Consider the following 27,905-nt stretch of genomic DNA (forward strand, 5'->3'; position numbering starts at 1 on the left):
AAATTAGTCCTATGATAATGAAGGTTAAGATAGCCATTAACTGGGTTTCTGTAAAATGTTCTCCAGTAAGTTAAATTTAGTTCTACACATTTCCGAAAACAGTAATGACTGCTGTCTTTAGGAAATGAGTTGGAAATTAGCCCTCAAATGTTTTATATGTCTGTTTTCTCTTTTGAGCAACACTGGATGATTTGGCAGACAGGGATAATAGAAAATTCCTGTGTTTCCCCAAAATTATAGCAAGCTCTTAACACAAATTGCTGACAGCCCATACAATTATCATCAACTGAGGAAAAATTAAACAATTGAAGCCAAACCTCCAATGCCACCCTGATAGTGTTAGATCACCCGTGCTTTGAGTTATTTCTATTTCCAGCTGAGCAATAAAGAGAGATCTTGATCTTTCCCCTCTGGCTCACCCAGATTGTGACCAGACCGCCTCTAATTAGGGACAGAAGCTTCAAAGTGTGTGTCTCCTTTTGCCAAATTTAGGGCAGTGTAAACAATCTGCAAGATGGGAGACCGGGGCTGAACTTTGTGTAAGAACAAATCCATCATGTTATGTAAATAGAAATGAATCTGGTAATTGGCTTTGGGTAGGTATTTTGCATAGATATTCAGTGGGGTTAATCAGAAGGATATGCAGAGGGCATCTGAAGACAATCCCAAACCAAAGCACTCCTGGGGCAGATATAAAGGTAAGTGGGGCTGGAACGTAAAGGAGCAATCAATTTGGTTTTCTTCAGTTTTGCTCAAAGCTGTGGCAGCTTTGATAAGTAAAAGGTGCTTTTAGGTGGCCAGGTAAGAAGGTGCGATATAATGGAAAAGTGTGGGTTCAAAAACATATTTCAGACCACCAATTCATTGCAATTAAATGATTAATCTCCCACTCATAACCATCCTACATCCTTGAATAGACCAAAATAAATTAGCATGTAATTTTTCTTTGTTTAGTCAGTCCTAGAGACATGTGGAATGGAGTGGTTTTAGAATAAAATTTCCTCAAATATTTGTAGTCTCAGTGTGCCATTTCTAAAAGACAGATAGAGAAGCATATTATTCACATGTAATCCCCTATCAAACCACAAAAAATGAGAAAAAAGATGCCTAAAGAGTTAATTATTATTCCAATAGTTCATCTCGAAAGGACCTCCATAAAAACTTTTCCAGCTATGAGGATTCTAATCAAAGATTCTGCTTTTCCCTGTCTTCCAGGGAAAGCCAACCTTTCCCCCAGTGTGACAATCAAGCTTCTAAATGCTCAAAGTCCTGTCTGTTCATTGTCTTATTACTGCCTTTTTAGTTTCTTTCTTCATACATTGCAGAATTAAAGGATGGTATACTAATAATAAACATACTGAAGGTTCCTAGTGGGTATTAGGTAAGTTATCAGGAACTCAGTTATAGTTTATTAATCATATCTGAAGCAAGTTTGTCGCATCAGAGACAGAATACCTACCAACTATGGAAGAATAAGAACGCAAAAGTGTTATTTAGTTCTTGTCTTATTGTTGATTTTAGTTTACAGATATTTTTTGCCCACTTTAAGAATTGAACTCTATATGCTAGACCCGTGATGCCAAACCTATGGCATGTGTGCCGGAAGTGGCACGCAGAGCCATTTCTGCCAGCACGCAAGCCATCGCCCGGAACAGACCTACTGCGCATGCATGCGCCCCCTGCCAGCCAGCTGATTGTTGGATATCTGCCACGCATGCACAGGGGGTGCACGGGGGTGCATGCACAGGGGGATGGGTGCACACAGGGAAGCATGTACAGAGGCACGGGGGCCGTGCACGCATGCGCAGGGGGCAGGGGTTGTGCATGCATTGCATTATGGGATACGTGCACACATGCATGCCTTTTCGGCACATGATGATGAAAAGGTTAGCCATCACTGTGCTAGACAGTTCTTATATGTATTCCAGCATAGCCTTTATTATACAGTCATAAACATTTTTTAAATACCAATTCTTGTTTCTTTTAAACATATGATGGGCTCTTTACTATGTCTATACTTATTCCCAGACCCATCATTTGTTCCATCTACATCAAATTTTATCAGTGTTGTTGTTTCATTGTTTAGAGAAAAACAGTATTTATCTTGGATGGTGATTTCTTTTTCGTGCTATGAAAATGGAAATTGTTTTAAAAATTCATGATTCTCATTTTATCCAGAAAATGCTCTTTACTATGCTAGCATGTTTAAAGCTTTAGTTTCATTGAATTAAAATCAATCAAATAAATAAATGTTATCTCAAAGTAAATGAGATTGTAAAGCTATTTAGTCATGATAATTCTGGGCTAAGGTTGTTTCACGATGAGGTATGTGATAGCTTTATTCATATACTTTAACAGGATCTGATTCCAACTGATATTGTCTTTTAGTTTAATTCTTCTACATTTTCTTGGGGGGGGGAAATAAACATCTTTGGTAGCAGTTTCTCATTTATCCTTGTTAGACTAACTTAAATGACATTTTTGAACAAGGATATATATACATAGCTAAAAGATATGCTATTGGCACCAAACTGTCTTTCATAGGAGCACTTCCATTTAAAACCTACATTTTAAAGATTTATCTTGGAAAATAATTTATTGATCAATTTCTATGTGTTTTTATTTTTACTTTTATCTTTCAGCCCCATTTTTCCAAGTATAATAGCTGCAGGCGTCTTTATAAATTGTCTTAACAGAAATCTCTTATTTTCTCATTTCATTTCCTGTAAATCTGTTTCTAGCACCTTCTCTCTCTGGAGAGACTTTATACCTTTTTTCTCACGTTATGAAAATAATGAAACTTTTGTGGGGGAATTAAGAACATAAATAAATCTTGCAGTTCTATATTAAATTCTCCTTCTCCCTCCTAACATTCACCTTTAAAGGCAAACCCAAAAAACAACTGACGGGCATAATACATCATTCTCCCCCAAAAACACAAATCACCCATGACTTAACACAATTTTAGAATTGAAGGGTCTTTGTTCTTCCCTGCACCAGAAATTACATATGCGTTAAGGTAATAATTCAATTCAACAATATTGGATATCTAACATTGCTACAGTTGGAAGACTAGTGCACATCACTAACTGGGCTTTAAGTAATATATAAGTGGGCAAAACTCTCCAAGGGCCACAGATAATTGCAGTCTTATTTTTGTGGCCCCACAAGTTCTCCAGAATTGATATTCACATTCACTGATGAATTAATCATGAAACCTTTATTTTATTTATTTTTTATTTATTGATTTGATTTGTCAATCGCTTACAAGTTAATAGGTATAAGTATAAACATGAGTAAGAATACAGGAAATAGGTACGAATAAATGGGGACAATAGGACAGGGACGGGAGGCAGGATGGTGCACTTATGCACACCCCTTACAGACATCTTAGGAATGGAGTGAGGTCAAAAGTGGATAGTTTGAGGTTAAAGGAGTGGGGGTTAGAGGATGTAATAACAGAGTCAGGTAGTGCATTCCAGGCATTGACCACTCTGTACTTTCTGCAATCGTAGTTTGCAATCGGTTAGCGGTTAACATTGAGTTTGTATCTGTTGTGTGCTCTTGTATTGTGGTTGAAGCTGAAGTAGTCATTGACTGGTAGGACATTGTAGCAAATAATTTTGTGTGCTACGCTTAAGTCTAACCGTAGGCGGCATAGTTCAAGGTTGTCCAAGCCCAAAATCTCAAGCCTGGTGATATAGGGTATTCTGTTGCGAGCAGAGGAGTGTAGTACTCTTCCCGTGAAATACTTCTGGACTCGCTCGATTGTATTAATGTCTGATATGCAGTGTGGATTCCAGACTGATGAGCTGTATTTGAGTATTGGTCTGGCAAAAGTTTTGTATGCTCTAGTTAGCAATTCAATATTTCTGGAGGAGAACCTTATTTGTTTGTTTATTGTCCTTGTCCTGACTCTGAAACAACTGAAAACATTTTGTCATTATCACATTTCTTGTAGAGGCTGAAAATTAACATTTTAAAAGAAGGACATCTCTTTTTCTAGGAAAGCAACTTACTGACAGTACAAACTGATTATAGTAGCTCTGTTAAATGATAGAGGCCATTTCCTTTAAAACAAAACAAACCCCCTCCAAAAAAACACAATTGCACCATTTTACATAGCCAAACCAGTAGAGGGCAGCTCCACCATATTTTAAAAACATAAAGAATAATTGTTTATGGAGCAACAGCTATTTACAGCAGGTTCCAAATCAGGTTAAACCTCTTTTAATAGGATTAAATGGAAGTAGTTATTCCAATGAAGGAGATGACCTGTGTTGACCTGTTACAGACATGACCTGTGTTGCCAGTCAGAAGATCAACAGTTGTTCTATTCTTCTCACCTTAAAAGAGTTTATTATGAAAGGGTGGGGGGATACAGATACAGCTATAGAAAAATTTAGGTGTGTTACATCTGGAAGTCAACACTGTCTGGGCTTCTCATGTCATTCTGTGAATGAGGCAGGACATTGGTTCATTAAAGCTTCACTTAGAAATAGTTGCAAACTTGTTAGCTTCAGCAGCTCACATTTTATATTCCCCTTTTGCGTACACTAAGCTAAATGCAGATATACACATGCACTATGTCAGAGTCATGGTTTTCAGGGTGTGGATTTCTAATTTCCCTGTTTCTGAATGCTTTCCTATGTAAAATTACCTGGATATTATAAATTGGCATGTTATGGAAGAATCTGTAGGACTTCCATTTCTCTGTGCTGTGTTAAATAGCTCCTACCACAGGTAACATATGTTGTGGTTTGACATGGAAGTTTTGTTTGCAACAGAATTTAATATCTGTGGGAGAATAAGTACTGAAGTGAGTAAATAAGATTTATAAGACTTGGAGAACAGGGAAAGAGGCTAGGGGTCAGAATCAGGCTGGAACCAGAATGTGAAAGAAAAAATGGAAAAGCAGAAAAATACACGACTATGTTGGAGAAAAAGAAGGAACAGAAAGTAGCACTAGAATGGTAAGATGATAGAATGTTTTGAAATGTAGCTGAAGTCTTCAAAAGGAACTAAACTATGATGTGAGAAGGCAAAAAAGAATATTGCTAAAAATGTGGAGATACATGTAAAATAAAAGATGAAAAGAAGGATGTATAAGATTGTTGTTAGAAGTGGAAGGAGTGGTTCGATAGAAGTAGGTTGGAAAGAATTTCATTGTTTGAGTATGATCCTATTCTCCTTGAAGGAAAGGGGAATACTTCTTGAAGAAGCATAGAGTACTTTGTAACGCTATACCATTCTGAAGTGCTCAGCCAAGAACTGTTTTCTTTCAACTATGTTTGATTTACCAACTTTTTTTCTTCCTCCATTATTTACTTACTGGCTACTTTCTGAATATATTACTGCAGTAAGTTTTACATGACGGTGTCCTTTATAGGAAATTCCGAAACTCCACTGGATCTAGAATGTGATAGTTTGGCTTCTGATCAATGTGATGTTTCTCATTGGGAATATACTTTGCCTCATTTTCCATGGTTTTCCAAGTCAAAATCAGTGTTTGTTGTACTATATAAATCCTTTTATTGCTTGAGTCTGTATTCCTCAAAGAATATCTTCCCTAGTGTCTTACCAATCAGAAGCTCTGTTTACCTTCTATGGCAGGGTTCTCCAAACTTGGTAACTTTGAGACTTGTGGACTTCAATTCCCAGAATTCCCCAGCCAGCATGCCTGGCTGAGGAATTCTGGGAGTTGAAGTCCGCAAGTCTTAAAGTTGCCAAGTTTGGAGACATCTGCTTTATGGCTTTGGTAATGGTGCCAGCTAGAAATAATTAGGGTCAAGACTTTTTCAGCTGTGCCCTTGTATCTATGGAACAATCCCCCTTGAGGTGCAGACATGACCCTCCTTAGCCAATTTTAAGAGAAATCTGAAGCCTCCTCAATTGCTTTCTATTATTGATTAATATTCGTTTGGTATTGGATTCCATACAGTTTTCTAGTTCATTTGCCAGGGAATTCACAAGTGGGACATCTTTCCTCAAAGCCCAGAATGGAAGTCCAGTTAGTAGCACCAGATGTTATTTTGTAAACTTGGGTTATAATATACACATGGATCAGTGGGATAGGTGGTTGAAAGGATTGAAATTTACACTATGTTATAATCTTAAAGAGAATTTTAATGTAACCAATGTCATTGGGGGTCAATCATCCTCTAAACTGGATGGATAGATGGATGGATAGAAGAAAGAGAGGAAGAACAAGTAGTCCTCCTTATCAATGATTTTGTTATCTATCATTGTAAATGTCTGTAGCTAATATGGATGACACCTCAATTTCTGTGCTAAAGGATTTTGCATATCTGCAGTTAGGAACACATGTTTTGTTATAGCTGCCATTTGTGTCTGCATAAAAGTGTAAATCAAACACACAACCTATTTTCTCAATGATCTGCTTCCAATCTGTCCATCCGCCCACTCAGCCTTGCTCTTCCTACTGTTTACCTACCAATCCTTAAACACTTCTCTTTCTTCCTTCCCTTTAGCTCATCTATCCTTATAGTCTTCACACTATGTCCATTCTTCTTCACAGTGCCTTTTTCCAGGGCTCTGGATTCTAACCCCAATTCCTCACAGACTCTAGGTCTCATAATCTATGGTTATATTATTCACAATAGCAGATAGTGGACTGGAATGCACAGAAAAAATGAAGGTCACTTGTTTATTTTACATATATGATCCGCTTGATGTAGGGAGCAAGTCCATTCCTGATTTTTTGGCTTTCTGAACCTAATATAAAACCTATTACCAGTACCAAAGTAAACAATGTCTATGTATTTGTTTACCCCAATATGATTTATAAAAGTATAAATCCTTTTATAAACCTACTGAGAATTAAGGATAAATGAAAGGACTTCCGAATAGGTTTCTGTAGGATTGTAATATGTTCCTGGGTTTTTAAATGGAATTTAGAAATAATCACATAGTGTGAAAATCTTTCTCAGCTTAATTTAAACAAATAAATATGGTAAAGCAGAGCATTTGGATTAATGTGAAAAGAAAATCTATCCTGATACAAACTTCCTTTTGTTCTTCTCTGATCCAGCATTAGATGAGAAGGGTCATATTGAACAGTGTCTCTGGGCCCCCTAAGTATACTTGTATGTACTAAAATAAGATTAAATTGGACTTATGTATATGGAATAGCAGTAGCAATAGCACTTACACTTATATACCACTTCACAGTCTTTTACAGCCCCCTCTAAGCGGTTTACAGAGTCAGCCTATTGCCCCCAACAATCTAGCTCCTCCTTTTATCGACCTCAGAAGGATGGAAGGCTGAGTCAAGCTTGAGCCTGGTGGGATTCAAACTGCCAAACTGCTGGCAGCTGGTGATCAGCAAAACCTGCAGAACTGCATTCTAACCACTGAGCCACTATGGCTCGAACCACCAAATAGGTTGAAATGCTGTCTTTATTTTGTCTGGGGCAACAAATATTGAGTCAGAACTATTAACATGTTATAATTACTTTGTTTTCTTTTTTCCTAAGCTAATTATAATTGTATCGTTGTGCTTAGTCACACAGTCAGAAGTTTAGAATGGATTTGACATTTTTGTCCACTTACTGACTCCTTTCCAAAGACCTGAGATAGGTAGATGTTATTCTTCTTGTTGTTGATGATGTTATTATTTGGAATGTTATACTTTAGAATAGATTCTAAAATACTGTTGCAAAATAATTCAACAATAATTGAGGAACTTCTGAGCACAACAGAGATAAATCCAACAATTTACTTCTGTAGGTGACAAGGATCTTCTGCACTTCAGATCCAAAAACAAAAAGGTGTTTTGGAGTGGCCCATGCCATACATGTCAGCACCTGCTTTAAAGAAACAGGATTTACCCCCAGTTCAAACGGTAGCCATACACTCCTACAAAAATATGTATTTCAAAGAGATGCCAGCAGTGGACCAATACTCTCCAGAGAGCACCTTATCGCTTGCTGTCAGCACCTTCACACAGCTGAATGTAATACTCTATATAAACCACTTGTGCTCTCTTGAGTTTTATGATGCTATCACCTTTTCACAGAAAAACATCTTCAATTGTCATGACAACCTACAAGAGAGAAAGTAAATAGCAGAAACCAGTACATTAGCCCGGATAGCAAAAACTGTACAGAGGAAGAAGGACATATTAATATTTTTAGATTTCATCTTTGGGGATTTAAAACCCATATTAAAATTCAACTGAATCAGTTTTCTATCACAAATGAAGATATAAATGAAATGCTACCTTGCCACTATGCCATTGTTACATTATTCCTATTGATACAGGAACTTTGTTCTCTTGCTGATTAATCAGGGAGGTGACCAAACTGTATTATATGGGTGCTCAGTTAAGCACTTTTAAATATTTTTACATAAAATTGACAAACCACTTCACATTAAGAGAATTCTGAAGATAACATATGTGCCCCCTTTAGCAACTAGTTTCAACTGTAGCCACATTTTGAACTGAACCAAATTGGTTCCAACCATCAACTTTCTGTCATGCCGGCAAATAGCCAAGTGATTTAATTTTTGCCCTTTCAGTGCCCCAATAGCAACAATAGCAGTTTAGAAAAGCTCTCACCAACTCCCAATTTTGATAACTTCCATTTGCCTGTTCTAGATTCAGAAATTATAGTGATCAGCCAATGTGTCATGCCCGTCGGAATCTGAGGAAAGGCAAAGTCCAGCTGGGCAGAGCAGGGGAGAGGTAGAGCAAGGCAGAGGGAATTCAGAGGAAGACCCAGGCCCACCTCCTCTTCATCCTAGGGCACGCAGGGAGGAACGGAGAAGGGAGCAATGTGAGTTGTGTGGCTTATGGGGAAGGAAAGGGCCCTGATTCCCTTCATTAGCTGCAGCTGGGAACACAGTGTTTAAAAAGGGAAGTTGTGCACAGCCAACTGTTGAGAGCAAATTGTGAATTATCTGGTATTGTTGAAGCTTATCTGGGTTCCTGGCATCTTCCCAACTGTGTGTGTTTTGCTAGCCTCACAAGTCTACAATTCCTTCTCCTGCCCTGTCAAGTTCATTGCTTCAGCATGGTTTGTGTGGATTTTTATTTACAGTTTGTATGTACTTTGTTTTCGGACTGAATTTCCTCCACTTAAAGATTCTTCTTGGGAGAGTTTTTTTCTCCAGTCGAAGGTAACCTAGACATTGGGAACAAAATTGGAGGTACTAAAGGGACTCTTTTTACTTATGTGACTGTGTTGCCTTTGTGCCAAAGCCCAGGTCATCACACAACATATCAAAGATTGGTTCCATACTTCATTTATTCTTTGAGACTACAAATGTCAGTAATGCCAAGCCCACCAAATACAATCCTTTAAAGTAAGGGTGAGCAATTAATTTTCCCAAGGAGCCATATAAAAAACTAGGACCATCCCCATAGGCTGAACAGGGACAATCAAAGGGACAGTTGTGGCCTGTGGGCTGTAAAATGTCCAGGTCCACCTTGAAGCCTGTAACTGCCCTCAAATTAGCCAGCCAAAGGAAGTATTGTGTACCTAGCCTAGTCCTGGTCTCCTAGATATTACCTGATCCCTCTTCTAAAATTTGAGACTGGAAGCAATTGTTTCAAGAATTGGAGAATATGAATTATGATACACCCTGAGGGGTGGGGGGAAACCAGAGTCAAGGGTGACAGTGAATTATGTGTCTCAGAATTAGCTTGCTGTCAGGATTCCAGCAGTTGCCCTAATTAAACCATGAGCCTCGAGCCAAGCTTCAAAAACTTCAAAGAATTTATTAGGAGCGAACATGTCAGTATGATCTGTATGAAGCCGATTCTGAGACATGTAATTCACTGTCACCCTTAATTCACTGTCACCCTCTGGGTGTATCTTAATTCATATTCTCCAACAAAACACGTTCATAGCCAAGAGTCATCAATCACATTCTCCAATTAGAGATTTGTGCAGCAGAGATTCTGGTAGCTTAGTTATAATCTCTGCAATTTAAGAATGGAATGCACTTTCGGTTCCAAACTGCTGCATTGCTTTTTCAAATTTCTCCCCTCCTGATAGTGTCCCTTGAAGATAGCTTGTGTTCATAAGCCATGGAAACCTGACCAATGTACATCATGCTGTCAATGACTAAAATGATGAAACAAGTCCTACTGATTGATGCTTTATCTTTTCCTCATAAGTACTCAAGATAAATTACAATGGGAAGAAATACATATCCAATATCTACGCAAACTCTGAGTGCTTTCTTAAAAGCAGAAAAAGTGATGGCAAAGCATAACTGGGTCTGTGTAACATAAATTGAGAGCAGTGGAGAAGTCCCAATTAATAGATTTTAATTATTGCTCCCTAGAAAGCAAGAATCAGTAGAGCTGGATAAAAGGCTCCAGTCATTTTGATACAACAAAGAATCAATACGTTCAATCTCAAAAGAGTTAGATAATTCCATTCTGCTGCATTTATGAACTCATGCACAGCAAAACATTCATATCAGGCCCGCCCTACCATGAAGCAGAGTGAAGTAGTTGCCTAGATTTCAATGGCGGGATGGAAGGAGCACTGGCAAGGGATTGTATGTTCCATACAGCATCTCTTCCATCCCTCACAGGTTGCCTCTACCGCCTTGGCTGTCCCCTTCCAGTTTTATTGAGAAGCAATTGTTGACATTTGCAAGTGAACATTTCCAAGGAGATAGCTTTGGGAAAATATGAGATATAAAAATATGAGACATTACAAGATCCTGGCTGCTTCTGAAAAGAAACCAACCGATTCATTTAGAGCCAACAGCCATTAAAACATCTGTTTGTATCATTTGCTGTAGAAGAGTATTATCAGATAATACGAGATTCTGGTGCTTTACATCTTAATTGTCATAGCATTAATCTTCACAATATGAAGATTCCTCAACACTTAAGACTTGCATGTGTGCTCAATGGAACCGAATGAATCAGAGTTAATTAATTGGACAAGGTAAGAAATTTTGTGACCTTAAAAAAACAATTATCAAATGACAGACATACTTTGAAGGTTAGATTCCCTTCCATGTGTACTTGGAAATATCTTACATATAACTGGTTTACACATCACATGAATCAGTGGTGGGGTGCAATTTTTTTTACTACCGGTTCTGTGGGTGTGGCTTGGTGGGCATGGCAGGGGAAGGATACTGTAAAATCTCCAGTCAGAGGTGGTATTGGCTGGTTCTCCGATCTACTCAAAATTTCCACTACCGATTCTCCAAAACTGGTTAGAACCTGCTGAATACCACCTCTGACATAAATTGAGGACCTTAAGTCTGTCTGCCCGATCTGGTCTATTGGGTTGAGCTGTGATTATATTACTAGACGATAGAGAAATGATTTAAGTGTATCAATGCATTTAATACAATTTTATTAAACATGCAAACAGTAGGAATTCTAAGCTACTGCTCAGCAGAAACGCTTCCAATTATTCAACCCAAGTCTGCTAAAGTATATACTACTATGTTATTTCTGAATAATATTAATAGGAAAACAACTATTTCAAGAAAGCCCCTGGGATATGATGTGGAAAATATGAATGAACACAGCCAGAAATCAGCATGTGGTTTCTGCCTTTACAATAGAGACATACTCATTATGAAGAGCGTTTGGCAGCAAACATCGTATTTATTCATGTAATAGTTTTAAATATTGCTCTGAAAATATGTATTTCACAACATAATACCATGTGTGTGTATATATATATGTGTATGTGTGTGTAGTCATAATGTATGCCTCAACAACAATGAGCTGTTTCTGTGCTGTTGCATCTATTCTGGAAAATCCCTAGATGATTTATATGCCACTGTCATTATAATCTTTTCAAACTTTTCCACAGTGCATGTATTTTGCCGCAGTGTTTCAGCATCCAGTCACTTTATTGTATTGTTCCCAGAATAAATATTCAGATGATGGTTATCTTTAGACCCCAACAGGTTTACAGACATTTACAACCTGTGGGATCCATAAAATATTAAAGAAAAAAATCAAACTAAAATCTGAACGAAAGTTTTCCACAGCAAAATTTCCTCAGGATTTTGGTTCTGACTGTCATCCCAAACGTAGTAGAGGAGGACATCCTTTGGAAGTGATGGGTTCCATAATGGCAGTGATGAAAAAGGGTGAAAGCAGAAAACGCTGGGCTCTAGCACACCCTGGCTCTGATCTCAACAGGGACAAGAATGTTCTGTGCTTTTTTTAGCCATTGTATTAGATTTGTTTCAAAAAAATAAATTAAATAAAATTAATAGATCATTCTGGACTTTTTGCATGAAACGGGGGGGAATAAATGTATGACATATGGATTTGATGATTCTGAAAAATTAGTATATAATAGAAAAAAAGAAAGTTATAGTGTAACAGTTTAATGTCAATTTTTACTTATATCTGTGGTAAAAGAAAAAGTCAGAAGTCATTTCTTTATATTTCTTTCTGTCTCCGCATTTTTGGCTTTCTTTTTTATTCTTTCTTCTCTTCTCTTTTCTATCTTAATTATTCGTTTTGTTAGGGCTTTTTATCTTTATATTTGAAAATAGGGGTAGGAATTCTCCATATGCCCCTCTTGACTTAACCTTCCAGATGATTCTCCCTTTAAAAAAGACAATCATTTAGATACTTCATGCCAAGCCATTAAAGGCTTTATAGCATAAAACCTGCTTATGTTTGATTTTTAGCGTCATTTTGTTGCAACTGGAGTGGGGTGTGTGTGGAATTCATTTGAGATCAAACGTTTCTGGGGAAAGTAAAAAAACCCAAACAGTTCAGTGGTGGGATTCAAATTTTTTACTACCGGTTCTGTGGGCGTGGCTTGGTGGGCGTGGCAGGGGAAGGATACTGTAAAATCTCCAGTCAGAGGTGGTATTTGCCGGTTCTCCAAATTTCCGCTACCGGTTCTCCAGAACTGGTCAGAACCTGCTGAATACCACGTCTGGAATAGTTCCAAGGTAGAATATCTAGTTTAAAATGTACTAACTTCAGTCCTCCACAACTAGACTTAAAAGGTAGGGAAATTAGGCAGATACTGGCTCCTGAGGTCTTTTTTTTTTATAACGCCTTCACAGGTAGTCCATGACTTACAACAGTTCATTTAGTGACTGTTCAAAGTTACGACACTGAAAAAAGCGACGTATAAACTGTTTTTTACACTTACAATCCTTGCAAATATCCCCCTGGTCACAAGATCGAAATTTGGATGATATTTATGATGGTTGCAGTGTCCTGGGGTCCTGTGATCCCCTTTTGCGACCTTCTGATAAGCAAAGTCAATGAGGAAGCCAGAATCACTCAACAACTAATTTAACAATTGGGAACTATTCACGTAACAACTCTGGCAAGAAAGGTCGTAAAATGGGGCAAACCTCACTTAACAAATGTTTCAATTAGCAACATAAATTTTGAGCTCCATTATAGTCATAACTCGAGAACTACTTGAAATGGTCATGAGGCTTCTGTATTTCCCCCCACCCTGCATAACCAAGTAACATTTGTGTCTATGTTTCTGTCCTTTTCTACCCAGGAACTAATCTGGATGTGGGTATATAAACACACTGTATTTGCTCTATGTATGAGAGCGAGAGAGACTCTAATCTGAGCAGGTGGATATTCTGATGCATTTCTGCTGTCCTATCATGGGGCACCTAAGCTTACCTGTGTAGGGGCACACTAGGAAACACAGCACAGGTTACACACATCTGTTCTGGATCACAGGACCAGGATTGGGAGGGGGGGAAGCTTAGAATGGCACAGATCACAACATTCAAGCTGCTATCTCTCCCACAATATTTTTGAGGATTATTATTTTTCTGAAATATTTTTCTCTAAAACTCCCATCAGATCTGGTTTATCTAAAAAATATGATGGGTTCTTCTGCTCAATTTCCCTACCCAAAAACCAAATTCATTCAGTTACCCTTCTTATAGATCAGGGGTGTCAAACTCATGGCCTGCGGGCCGGATGTGTCACGTGCTGGCCCCGCCCCCGCCCAGTTTACAAAGTGGGGGGAAGTCCCAATAGGTCACGTTTGAACACCCTGTTATAGATGGATAGACAGGGTCTCCATCCCCTTAATTTCTTTCCATCATTTCATTGGGTTAGAAAGAATAAAGAGAAACTTGGGAAAGGAGAGGTTCCTAACCTGAGATTCTGAACCGGGGTCAGAATAACATTTGGTCCCACGGAGATTGCTGGATTAAAACTGTCAGCATCCTTACTTTAGTGATCCTTCCAGAAATATTCATTCAGCAACTTCCTGAGACTTCATCTCTACATTTGAGAACCTCTCTCGAGGAGAAAATATGCCAGCCTAAAGGAAGAAATTGCCTGATTTTTGGCAATTTTCTTTGAGCAGAAAAACTGTCTCTAACTCTTCAGTATCTAATGTTGGCAAACCTTAGCAAGAGACAAGGGAATTTCTGCCTGTTTCTCTGGAAAGTACCTTGGGGATGTATTATGACTCAGCTCTCATAATTTCCAATCAATATTCCAATGGGAATTGTGAGAATTGATGAACGTCCAAAATTCTAGGGAGTATCAGATTGACTGAAACAAAAGACATATTTTTTTAAACACAAGATAGGACTATTCATGGGCATACTATTGTGTGATTTCTTAGCTTGGATACTGCTATGTTGCCCAGAAGTCCTTTGTGTAATTTATTTAGTTCAAATGACTTATATTTATAACTCTTTCTTAGGGTTGCTATGGTTTCCGTTACATTCATCGCCAGCTAATTTTCCTTTATCTCCATCACTACAATCTTAGTGTGATTTCTTTTTAGTTATAATTTGTGTCATTCCAGACCAGTATGGACTAAAAATCCCCATTAAGCCAAGGATTGCAGAAAGCATTACAACAGAAAAGCAGTAAAACCATTAAAATAGTAATTTCAGGCAGCCATAATGAGAAAGGGCAGCATTCTTACCCATTCATTGACCAAACCTAGTAAAGTTAAAGGGATTGGTTTCTTCTAATTAAAACAATGTCTTTAGAGATTTATGTATCATTATAAGCTGCAGCAAAGTAATACACTGCAATTGCATCTCCTTTATTAGATAATTGAAAAGCTTAAGTAATTCCTAAACTTTGTAAAATATTATTGAAAATATATTTGAGAATATCTATGTTAAGAGAAAGTTAAAGAAAAAGAAGTATTAGCTGAAAAAAAATCTAGAACAGATACTCACCTCCCCTGGGAGTGCAAGATGATATTCCAGGCAGTGTGAAAACTTGAGTTTAGAAGTTTCAAAATTATAGAATATATGTATAATTATATGCATATAATTATTTATTTTTTTAAGGGGTGCGATATCAGAAGCGTTCCAGGGATGTGGGGTATAGAAAAGGTTGGGAACCCCTGATCTAGAGCTTTAAAAAATACAAGAAGAAAAAGTATTTTGTAAATACTTGAAAAAGTATACAAGAAGAAAAAGTATTTTGACGGTAACTTGAAGGGAGTGATCCAAATTTAATGAGTTAATTGGAGTTAGCTAGAATTTTATTGTATGTATGCTAAGAGAAAGTTAAAAATAAGATGCATTCGAATATTTTAATTTTAGAAATGTTTTTAAAGAAAAGCTTAGTGTTTTAAAATGGATAAAAATATTTTTCCTTTTAAGGTTAAAGAAATACAGTGAATTTTGTTAATATAGTGATAGTTTGTAAAGATCATTAAGTACAAATAGAAATACATATTATTTCAGTAGCAAGGAAGATAAAAGCAGTAATGGTTAAATTGATAGAAATGGCTAGTTATATACGAATGTGTACAAGTAAAAAGTTGAGATGAGTTGTACTGTGCTAAAGGTTGACTCAGCCTTCCATCTTTCTGTGGTTTGTAAAATGAGGATGCAGATTATTATTGTAGATCTGCTGGGTAAGATTGATTGGAATGAGAATTAAGCACCAACCAAAAAACTAAAATTATAATGCATGTTTAACATATCTGTACATGGTTTATTCAAAATCAAACACAATTAACACCTTTTTCAACACCTTTTTCTTTCTTCCCTTGTACTACATTTTCTTTCCCTCTTTCTTTTTTATCTTCCCATAATTTCTATTTTTCTTTGTATTTTACTCATTTGCTCAGTAATTTACTCATTAGTAATTTTAGGCATATTGTTTATCAGCTGAACTTCATTATCTGTATAAAATAGAATTAATTATAAACCAAGAAGAAAGGGGAGAACAGGAGTGAACAATTCTAAACATATTGAATAAATGTTTAGTAATTCTAAATGATACTATATGTTTTAAAAAATTAGATATGTTTTATAAAAATCTTGAAAGTACAAATAAGGAAATATTATTCTTGGCAGTTAATAATATTAAACATTGTTCTATAATGTTTCACAATAAAAAAAAACCTAGTACTATGGTAATATTTAAATTATTCTTTCCATTCCACACTGATACATTTTGAAATTGTCCTCAAAACTGTGTTGAAAATGCAAATAAAAATAATAAAAAATAAGTAAAACAATTTAAAAAGAAAGCAAATATTAGTTCTATTGGTACTAATAGGTGACTTGGGTGCAATCCCAAAACTGGAGCACCTCTTAAACTCCATCAGAATTGACAAAAGCACCAATCATCAATTGCAAAAGATAGCTTTATTTGGAACATCTTACATCCTTGGTCATCTTTAACACTAGATCAAGCATCAACATCTGCCTATCCCAGATCCTTGGGAAGGACTTCACGGATAAAAAATGCCAAATCCAGTCCAAATATCTGGCTGATTGTGCAACCAACCATAATAATAAGGCCCAGATTCTAGATGGTTCAGCACTCCTCCAGGAGTTGGTGTGCAATTCAATGAGTCCTCCTAACACTCATAGGTGGCAACTATGGCTAGGAGGGGCCTTTGGATAGATCTATCTGATTTACCAATTGGGCCCTTTCCTTGACTGGGAAGCCTTGTTCAGAATCACTCATGCCTTGGTCACCTGCAATGAACTCTACATGGGGCTGCCCTTGAAGACCACCTGGAAACTACAACTGATCCAGAACATGATGGTGCACACTGTGATGTGTGCTTCTAGGTTTACCTGTGTAACACTGCCATTGCATGAGCCGCACTGGCTGCTGGTTCCCTTCCAGGTGCAATTCCAGGTGCAAAATGCCGGTTCAAGATGACATTTAAAGGACAGAGTTATCTGTGGGACCAGCTTTCCCTAAAGACATATACTTGTCTTACCAGGTTTTACCAATATGAGCCAGCAGTGTGTGCATCAGCAGCCAAAAAAACTAATGCAATCCTAAGTTGCATTAACAGAAGGATACAATCAAGATCAAGGGAAGTACTAATACCACTCTATAAAGCCTTAGTAAGACCACACCAAGAATACTGCATCCAGTTTTGGTCACCACATTATAAAAAAGATGTTGAGACTCTAGAAAAAGTACAGAGAAGAGCAACCAGGATGATTACGGGACTGGAGACTAAAACATTTGAAGAACAGTTACAGGAACTGGGCATGGCTAGTCTAGTGAAGAGAAGGACCAGGGGAGACATGATAGCAGTCTTCCAATATTTGAGGGGCTGCCACAGAGAGGAAGGGGTCAAGCTATTTTCTAAAGCGCCTGTAAGCCAGACAAGGAACAATGGATGGAAACTGAACAAGGAGAGATTTAACCTGGAAATAAGGAGAAACTTTCTGACAGTGAGAACAATCAACCAATGAAACAGCTTGCCCTCGGAAGTTGTGGGAGTGCCATCACTTGAGACTTTCAAGGAGATTGGACTGCCATTTGTCAGAAATGGTGTAGGGTCTCCTGCTTGGGCGGGGGGTTGGAATAGATGACCTATCAGATCCCTTACAACTCTGATCATCTGTTATCTGTTACAGGTTAGATAGGGGTGGGCATGGTTCAAATGCCTTCCCTTAAAGATTGCCACTTTATGGGAGTTAGGAAGCATGCCTTTTCCGTGGCAGGCCCTGCACGAAGGAACATTCTTCCCCCTGAAGTTCAACAGGCTTCTCTACCTTCTTAGCCTTCCAAAAAACACTGAAAACATGGCTTCCCCTCCACCCCCAAGTGCTGGGATAGGATGAGGTGACTGCATGTTGGAAACTAAACCTTGGTGCCAGGTTTTTGTTTATGATTTTATTGCCAATATTTTAATTCTTGATTAGGAGCCATATAGAGGTAGTCTGTGACTTACAACAGTTCATTTAGTGTTCGTTTAGTGTTACGACGAAGTTACGACACTGAAGAAAAGTGACTTGCAACCGTTTTTCACACTTCCTACCATTGCAGCATCCCCATGGTCACGAGATCAAAATTCAGGCGCTTGGCAACTGACTCATAGTTATGACGGTTGCAGTGTTGCGGAGTCATCTGATCCCATTTTGCAACTCTGCAAGCAAACTCAATGGGGAAGCCAGATTCACTTAACAACCGTGCTATTAATTTAAGAACTGCAGGGATTCACTTAGCAACTTGTAGCAAGGAAAGTTGTAAAATGGGGCAAAACTCAACAAATTTCTCACTCAGCAACATAAATTCCAGAGACAATTGTAGTTGTAAGTCGAAGACTACCTATACAAATGTTTTAAATAAATAAATAAAAATAAAAATAAAAATATGAGGTTTGATTAGATGTTCCCTACTACAGGATCAGGGTAAAAATTGTCTAGTTTTCAGATTGAAGTATCTTCAGAATTAGAATCAGAATTAGAACAGTTGCAATGAGCCCTGCAAAGAAACATTTACATCTGTGTTAAATCAGTATTTAGTGTTCCTGTCCCAGTATTTCCATCAAAGAAATACTGATAGCTAACTCCTCCTATCGTTCCTTTAGCAAGGGACTAAAGTGGTAATCCAGAACATCTGGAGTACACAATTGATTTTCCAGAAGATGAAACAAAATAGAGCAATCCAAATCAACTGGGAGAAACTAGCAAAGATGCCAAATCCAGGAAATAGATAGGCAGGTAAAATTTTAAGTATTATTTTTACTTTTCACATACAAGGTCTTTATTTTCAACTTATTTATTGTACTATGTTTTCCAAAAAATATTTATGTGTACATATTCTCAATAAATTATCATGGTGATATTTTAGAAAGATTTCAAAGATTTCCTCTATCTGTTTTTTTTCTCCTTCTAAGTACAGAAAACGTGAGCGCAAAAAAGCAATGCAAATTCTTTTTTAAAAAAACAGCAGAAGTTCCTAAAAGAATTTTATGTTTCCTATGAGAGTCCTTAGTTTCCTTGCAAATTACAATGCCAGGCCAAAGGAAAACAATGAATGGATTTAATAGAGATAATGTTGTTAAAACTGGAAAATTTATGAGTTACTGATTTCCTCATATGTTTTCAGAGCATCACTTGGCAACTAAGCTACAGCAGGAGTACAAAATCTGTCACAGAACAAAAACTGCCACATGAAGTGAGTCATCATTAGGATATTTATTATGACTTCTGTTCAAGGTAAAAACTGTCTTTTGTTGGAAATGAACACAATGCACTATTCACAGTCCTAATACCAGATGACTTCAACTGCATTTAAATTGGAAAAAAAATCTGGCTTGAACTGATCCATCCTGTAAATGCTTATGCTGCTTGATCATTCCTACTTGGCTCCTCCCCCAAGTGGGTGTGGCTAAACAAAACAAGAAATCCATTTTGGGTGGCTTAGCATTATGTTTGTTTAGCACTGATTGGGTTCTTTTTTCTAACAAGCCAAAGAAGTAAGTTTGAAAATGTTTGGGTTATGCTAATGAATTTTAAGGGAGAGAGAAAACGACAACTCTCAGTTCTCATGTACAGATCGGACATTCTGATTTGTTTACCTGATTCTACTGGTAGAAGGAGCAAAACACCAACAAACATTCTAGATTACTTACATTTAATGTTAGGTGGGAATTGGTGCAATATCTTGTAAACACAACCTGCATAATTTGTCATATATAGTGTAACAGGTCTCTGCCATTGGATCACTGGTCTTTCTCTTCCCTACTGAGCCAAACCAAATTTGTCTCAGCTATTTTATTATCTCTTTCCTGGGTGGAATAGCACTGTACAAATAAAATTATTAATACTGATCTATAACCGTAGACATGACCAAAGATTCTGCCAAAAAAATGGTTATATAAGCAATGACACATGACATCATTGTAAAGCAAATAAAGGCTAAGGGTTAACTGAAATTAAACTAAAACTGAACCTAAAGTACATCAATAAAGAAGAGATGTCAGCTAATTCTTAATATATGCTAAAGAGGGCAGAAAGGCTGACAGGGATCTATTTCCATTTTGTTGCTGGTATAAAAATGACAAAAAAGAGCAGCTTTGGGGTGCTTTACATCCAAGTGAAAAAAACACCTGGAGAAGCAGAACAGAGTATCTAAATAGTGTTCTGACAACAAAACCTTAAGCTTGGATATTCATAGCATCTGAAACAAACAGGATGCGATCCCCTGACATGTAGACAGTTTGGTTTGGAAATTCCAATCCATGTTAACTTTTCTAGAGCCACATTCAAAATCAGAATCTGCCAGGAATTTTTATCACACATCTTTCTTCAACAATAAATAAATAAATAAACCAGAACCACTCATTCAGAGGATCACTTCAAGATCTCATCCGTACTTCATGTCTACATAGACCTCACAGATGATTTGTTTTGTAACTTCCCATGTACATCATTAAAAAAAATATTTAGACATGAATATACATTGCTACATCTGAGAACAGCATAATGTTATACAAAACCAATGACAAATATTAAAATATTTTTTTCTAAAAAAGGAGAAGGAACAGAGTACTTCTGGATTTCAAGAACAACAATTCTATAGCTTCAAGTTTGGAGCGTCACTGTGCTCCAGTTCAATATTGTATATTGTAAACACAAATATAAATTAAAGTAAGTTAAATCAGTAGCCATTGGAATATAAACACATACAGTCTTAGAATGACTAAGATAGTTGAAGAATTAATATTTTCCTCACTCACAGTGGTATGCAGAAATTGCTATAGTTTTATATCAGTGTAATGCAGAAATAAGAGCAACAGTGGTTCTGAAATTTCAAATAACAAAAGTATAAAGCAAATTGTCAAAACCCAGTGCTTCCAATTTTGATGCAGCAATTGAGCTAATTGCATTTAATCTGCTGCTGGCTACAGTAAACATGCACAGATCAAAATTGTTTTTCAACTTCCCACAAGTGATGGGTACGATGTCAAGAGCTGTCTTTGGAGACATATATCTTCTTTCCCTTATAACTTACCTCTTCCTGAATTTTGTATCCTCCCAATATGCTTGGAATTCAATTACCAGAATTCCCAGTCTTTCCCAAACGTTTCTGGAAATTCTGGGGGCTATAGTCCTGATATATCAAGAGGACAGCAGATAGGGGAAACTAAAACAGTTTTGCTTTATTACTGAATTCTAGCAAATATCATTGTAACCATAGCAACCTGAATGCAGCATAAAATGATCCCCAATATTTTTGGTCGAGATCATACTGATAATCTCTGCATAAAGGAGGAAAAGACAAAATTAAAATCTTCCACCCACATTCAAGTTAGTCAGGTTCTGATGTTAATCTTACAAATATAGCCTAATATTAAGAATGCAGTATTATCTATTTTAAGTTCTTCCCATCCAATCTCATGTCTGATTAGCAGATGAAACAAAAATAGGACACAGGCATTCACTGTTAAAGTGCAGAACACCAAAACTAGACAAGGATTTCTCAGTTTCAACATTCTTCTATGGAATACTATGATCTCATTATATTACATTTCATATGTTCCCCATAAAGTGCAAAAAAGAAAAAAAGGGGGGGGTGGGGAATATTGTCCATAAGAAAACCGCAAGCCTACAAGGTTTCAAAATCCTTCCAACATTTTATAATTAAAAATCTAAAATCCTTCATAAAGAGATATCTCCAGGATTAAGCAGAGCCAAACTCTGACATCCACTTCTCGTACTTCTCCAGATCTGCGGCTGAAACCGATTTGGAGATTTTCTTCAGAGCCAAGTCAAAGTCCCCCTTGGTGACAGGCATCTGGAGCTCTTCTTTAGAGAGGGCCCGGATCTCTTCTGGTGACAAGCCGTTAATGCGTCGCCTCATCGCCATCAGTGAGGCATCCCTAAAAATAAAATCCAAAAGCGCTACATATTAGTTCTGACGCATAACAGCAAGGCTAAAATACCATTTTACTTATTTATAACCTCCGCAAGTCTGGAAATGTTGTTTAATGGTATGCATGTGTATGTGTCTGTTTGTAAACATTTCCAAACCTGGAGGGAGGATGAGACCCTCTAATAATAGTACGCAAAAAGTTATTTAGAAAATGGAGCTCGTTGGCTTGTGAAAAAGTTCCCTGACCTAATTATAATGATTGGTTTGCATGGAGAAAGCATGAGATGGAATTTTTGTAAGTGAAATTGTTTACACAAGCAGTCTCACTGCAGTACAAATGTGTAAGTATGTTGATGGTAAAAAGTTGGTGTGAATGCCCGTGTGTTCACCCCCACCACCAGACTGAAACAGTAAGTTGCAATGTTGTTGTTGTTGTGAAGTAAGTGGAAAGGCAGTAGCAAGTATGTAAGTGGTAGTAGCAAATTTGCTTAAATCTATAAAGAGAGACTATAATGCCATCTCTATATAGGCCGGTTTTTTTGCTTGCACATTATCAATAATCCAATTTGTGTTCCAATATAGTGCATCCAGGTCTCCAGTTTAAATGAAGTCTCAAGGGAAACTATTTTTACTGCACTGGGAGCAGGCAGACATCATACTGCCCAGCTTGTAAATAAGCATAGTAAGTGGAACTACAATTAACATAAATGCAAGAAATATATAGATGACTGAATATCTTTAAGCAGAAAATAACACTTTTTCACGAGGTGCATATTAAGAAATTTTATCTTGGAACAAATCGTAGAAGTAGACTAAAACTAATGATTTCAATGGGAACAATCTTTTTTCTAATCCTTACTCAGTAATTTACTTATCACTCTGACAAAAATATGCCAAATCTTCATTCGTTAGTTCTAAAACATACCACTTTGCAAAATGTCAATCTCAACAGTTTCAATGACTTTCAGAAACCATTTTATAATTAAAAACATAAAAACAAATTTATATTACCAAGATCAAACCATTTGGCTTTAGTCATAAAATACTGTTAATCTGATTATTCTTTCATTTTCAACCTTGAAAAGTAGTATGAATAGTAAAAACTATTTAACCTATTACTCTTCCACAGTTTTTGCAAATATTGAATTTTACAGAATTCAATATTTCACTAAATAAATCTGCAGATTTATTAAAGATATATTATTTTTAATTGAATCCAACCAATATGTTGGTGAGTTCTGTTTCCTCAAAAATATCTTAGAGAGCCCTCAATTAGAAGAGAAATGCAGAGAAATATGAATATACTTCACTAACTGTTCATAATAAGCCATAATAAGCAAGAATAGCACTTGGTAAACTTGCTCAATTTCCTTTGTGTAGAAAGTGAATATCCTAAAAAAATCCCAAAGATTTTCTTTACAACTATTCCAAAGATTTTCTGTTTTTTTATATTATATAATATTATATTATGTAAAAAACATACTTGTTCCTGGACAAAAAGTGAGAGGGCAGGAATTACCAGAAAAGTATGAAAAAATGTAAATTCTGAAAAATTCAGAGTTTAGCAATGTTCTTGGAAAAGGTGTATTCTGACTGGTCTAGACAGGAAAACAGGGTACCTGCAGACATTAGTGATATCAGCACCAGAGTAGCCTTCAATCTTCTCAGCAATTTCTTCCAGACTAATGTCAGGATCCAGTTCAACTTCCCGGAGATTAATCTTAAGCAGCTCCACTCTGCCTTTTGCTGTAAAAATAAATGTCATCTGATTAGAGGCAAGTGACAAATAAGTCAATATTTCTACCACATCTAAAGTTATAATTTGGTTTTCTCTGCAGGGAAAAGAGTCTCTTGATTAAAGGAGTTCTGAAAGCAATTTTGTTAATGGCTCTAGAATTCTCTTCCCTAAATTGGTGCTCGTGATGTTGCTTCGGAAGCCACAATGGTTGCATGTTCCAAGAGTAAGCCCCAAATCCAAAGTGAGGAGATTGGATGGGAGGTTCTAACTCTCTTAAAACTGTGAAGTATGTTTAACAGTTTTTTTCAGCAAGAAATAACAAGTAGATTTGTGGATTAACCTAGAGTTCTCTAACAACAGGTAAGTTCTTTTTTTCTTTTTAAAAATTTATTAAAATGTATTATTAACTAACATTATAGAAATGTAAACACATATAACTTTATTTCATTAGAAACAAAAGATATATAATCTTATTTCATTATATTACCTAGGAACCTAGAAAAACCAGATGAAATAAAAACCATCTTCAATGTTACTATGTGATTTAGTTTTGGGGATATCAGCTTTTCCATCAAAACTATTTTCCAGCATATTTGCCACCAAATTGAATAATTCAAATTTTCCAGTATCTTGCTACTACCTTTCTGGCTTCAAGCATTAAGAAAACTATCAACTTTTATTGTGTGTTTCAATATGATGTTGGAATTATTTAAAAAAAACTTAATAAGACCAATTTAGGATTTAATATAATGGCCTGTGTGCTGATCTATCCAATTTGAGTAAGGTTTTGGACAATTTTACAAGATCCAACATACAACATATGATAATATGTTTCTCCAAACATGGGACTTTTACTAGAATTTATTGTGTTAAATTTTCTTGGTGTTAAGTAAAATTCTTTTATTATGGTTTCCTCAATTTTGGCTGAAAGCAATGTCAATAGTTTTCTGTGTCAGTTGGTTTACCATAAAGTCAATGGTAAACGGGGCTTTTATATTTTATTCTTATATGGAAGTTTTTCTTCTCTTCTAATAAATACACTACTGTAACTTTTTGAAAATTGTTTTTCTTCTTGTTAGGTGATGAATTTAGCTTAACTTCAGCTTCTGCAATTGTTGTTGTATTAGTTTCTAGAACTGCGGTTAAATGTATTTGACATCATGAATGAGTCAAACATTCTAAAAACTTATAATTACTCTCTAATTTTTGAGTTGTCCCCATCATATACATCTTTTAAATAACAAAGTTCCTTACCAACAGTCCTTGTCTAAAAGCATAATGAAATATAAAAGGTTGAAACAGTAAAAAATTCCAAGTTTTGAAAATATTCATAACAAATGATTTCTGAGTAAGTTCCAATTCTTAATAAATATTTCTGAGAAAAAGAAGTGCCCTAATTTTCACTGATGTTATATTTATACATTCCATTTCTAGTCATGATGTTAATTTGTCTGAATTTTTCAGCCTACAAATGTTTGTGATTAACATTCTAAAATTATTTAACATTTGGAATTCCAAGTCTACCTTCACTGACATATTTATAGAGAATATTTGAATTCTTGTTTTTTTGCCCAGCACATATCCTTATTATCTATTTTCGGTCATATTTTTCAGGGATATATATGTACACATCAGGGAGGAAGGTGTTTAAGAAAGAAGTACGAATTTAAAAAGTAATGACATTTTACTGCTTTTATTTAACCAAGCATTGTAATTTTAATTTTGACCACTCTTTCAAGTAATGGTTTCAAGTTTAACTTGAAGTTCATATTTTTAGGAATGTGGACTTCTAAATATGTAAAAGAGCATTTGCAGTATTTAATTCCTAAATTATATAATTTTTGCACTATCATAGGTGTATTTATACACATAAGTTCTTAGAAAAATTAATAAAGTTGCTAATTTGCAAAAACAGCAAAATATTCTAGAAATTATCTTAAGGGGATTTGAAACGATCAATGTAAATCAGTGCAGTAACATACAAATGCAGGAATTTATGAATACATAAGAATAATTTATCATCTATCAAGATGGATACAGAATTCCTCACTCCATTAAACAGTAACAAATGTGAAATGGAGTAGGGAAATTCACTTCAAAATCCTTCTGTGGAAAATGACGGATTTTTGTTCTTTTGTGCTTTATAGCTAGTGAAATTGCAGAGCCAAGACCAGGTGATAAGAGAAGCAGTTCAGGATGACCAATCCCAAACTGACAGACTCATTATCCACTTTCTGCCTGTTCTTTGTTGTGTTTACTTCTAATTGCACAAGGGCTATCGGTCTCTCTGAATTTGACCAGGACTTTGACATATTTTCTAGGTTGCCCAATTCTGTAGTCTTAAGGTAAAAAAAAAAAAGGGGGACAATGCACTTGTTTTAGCTTCTCATTGTTCCCTACTTGAAACACTCTTAGGTGCGTTTTTTTTCATTAGAACCAAATGGGAACATTTCAATGGAATGTAAGGTTTTTTGTTCAAACCTTGAAACAAACTGATTTTTTTTTTCATTAAATGCACACCCTTAACAAGCAGGAAAAATAACGCATCAAGGTTAAGACAGTTCTCCTTTCCACCAAATTTCATTAAAACCACTGTCACGCTGTGTTCTTATTTAGAGTCAAGTGGTAAAAAGCAGGTAGTATACTACCCTAAATCAAGAGAAGAGACAGCTTAAAAGCAAACCTAAGATGATACAGAATCTTGAAGTTAATAGCAGTTCTGACTGACAACCTGGAGAGTCATTCTGCAATGAGGTTTCCTCAAGCAGGGAACTAATCAGCCAACCGCTCTATGAAGAGCTCAAAATCTAGTCATAAAGTTCAGGCAGGAGTTGATTTACAACATGGCAAGCTTGAAAGTTAAAATTAATGGTCTCACTTTTCTGTATTCAGCAATAGGCACGTAGGAAAATGCATTGGCAATAATTCTTTAAAGATGTCTACAAGGCTCAATCTATGCTTGTTTAAGGAATGCCTTTTAAACATTCAAAAAAGTTTACAAGTTCATTAAAAAGCTTGATTCCCTCATTGAGTCTACATTGAAAGACTGCTACAGCTCTTTCATTCTGCAATCGCCAGCAACTTTTTTACTTTCTTCCCCAATGATCAAGATAATTATTAAAGCCTGAAAATCCAATGTTGTTGCATAAATTTCAATGTGTTCTTTAACAGCTCCCTGAGGAAGTGTCAAATAACAAGTGCCAGACAAGCACATTTAAAAAGAAAACCTACCTGTTGGCAAAGGTATATAAATTCTTTTTTCCAGTCTTCTTCTCAAAGCTTCATCAATATCCCAGGGAAAATTTGTAGCAGCAAGCACCATCACCATTCTTGAAGGGTCATCATTCTCCAGAGCTCCACCTACACCTAAAGGAGCAATAACAAAGCTAGAGTACATGGTGCTTTTCTATTGTTGTTCACTTTAATTTGAGGTTTTACATGTACTATACTTTACTCTGAATCTTGGAAGCAAAAAAAGTGTAACATCTTAATGTCAGCAACACCACATATTTTAGTGGTAGAAATGGATGAGAGACACCACACGTTTAGAAGGGACAAAGAAATCTCAGAGGCCAATCCTAAATACAGTAGGAAAGAAGAGACTTCCTGTAATATCTATTACTGTCAATGCTTTATTATCTCCTATGCTGTGTATGAGATCCCTACATTTTTCCTGCCTTTTCAAGCTACTTTCTGGTTCTAGACATAGCTGGCTGGGTGACTTTGAACTAGTGTCTCTGTCTCTGTCTGTCTCCTTGTCTGTCTCCTTGTCTGTCTCCTTCCCTCTCTCCCCTCTCTTTCTCTCTCTTATATATGTTCAATGACCCAAGTTACTTAGGTGGGATAAAAATCTAAATAAAGAAAATAATAGGGAAAAGAACATACAATAGCCTGAAGATCATGTACTTAAAATGCCCTGGATCTGAGAAAGATGGAGCAAAACCCACCTTCATTTGAAAACACCCCTCCCAACTGCAAGAAGAGGGACTGGCCGAACATTTTCCATTGAAGAATTATCTGTTGTCCTTACTTTCTAATTGCCAGGAGGGTGTTGTTTTATATGATTAACCCATTGGTATCCTTTTGCAGTCT

At 36.4% G+C, this 27,905-nt stretch overlaps 1 protein-coding gene and 1 long non-coding RNA gene across 3 annotated transcripts in view; one reads left to right on the top strand and one right to left on the bottom strand.

Annotated features, from left to right (window-relative positions):
- The first annotated feature begins 642 nt into the window (after positions 1 to 642).
- Positions 643 to 20,484, top strand: LOC148130404 (uncharacterized). Of its 2 annotated transcripts, none has more exons than XR_015749756.1 (2): positions 643 to 698; positions 19,307 to 20,484. It is a non-coding gene; the product is annotated as an uncharacterized LOC148130404 (long non-coding RNA). The 2 variants fall into 2 exon arrangements; XR_015749755.1 differs by lacking the exon at positions 643 to 698 and adding an exon at positions 13,549 to 13,575.
- Positions 20,485 to 21,337: 853 nt separating this feature from the next.
- KATNAL1 (katanin catalytic subunit A1 like 1) overlaps positions 21,338 to 27,905 on the bottom strand; it is a 34,331-nt gene continuing 27,763 nt past the window's right edge. Inside the window, exons 9-11 of the mRNA XM_026675034.2 lie at positions 27,045 to 27,179; positions 23,695 to 23,821; positions 21,338 to 22,082 (exon numbers count right to left, since the gene is read on the bottom strand). Of these exons, the coding sequence (XP_026530819.1) occupies positions 21,884 to 22,082; positions 23,695 to 23,821; positions 27,045 to 27,179 (461 nt within the window). The 3' untranslated portion in view covers positions 21,338 to 21,883. The remainder of the gene's footprint in view (positions 22,083 to 23,694; positions 23,822 to 27,044; positions 27,180 to 27,905) is intronic.

The sequence above is a fragment of the Notechis scutatus genome, chromosome 5 (assembly GCF_049901735.1).
Source record: "Notechis scutatus isolate UNSWTSFEM ecotype Mainland chromosome 5, rNotScu1.2, whole genome shotgun sequence".
Taxonomy (NCBI): domain Eukaryota; kingdom Metazoa; phylum Chordata; class Lepidosauria; order Squamata; family Elapidae; genus Notechis; species Notechis scutatus.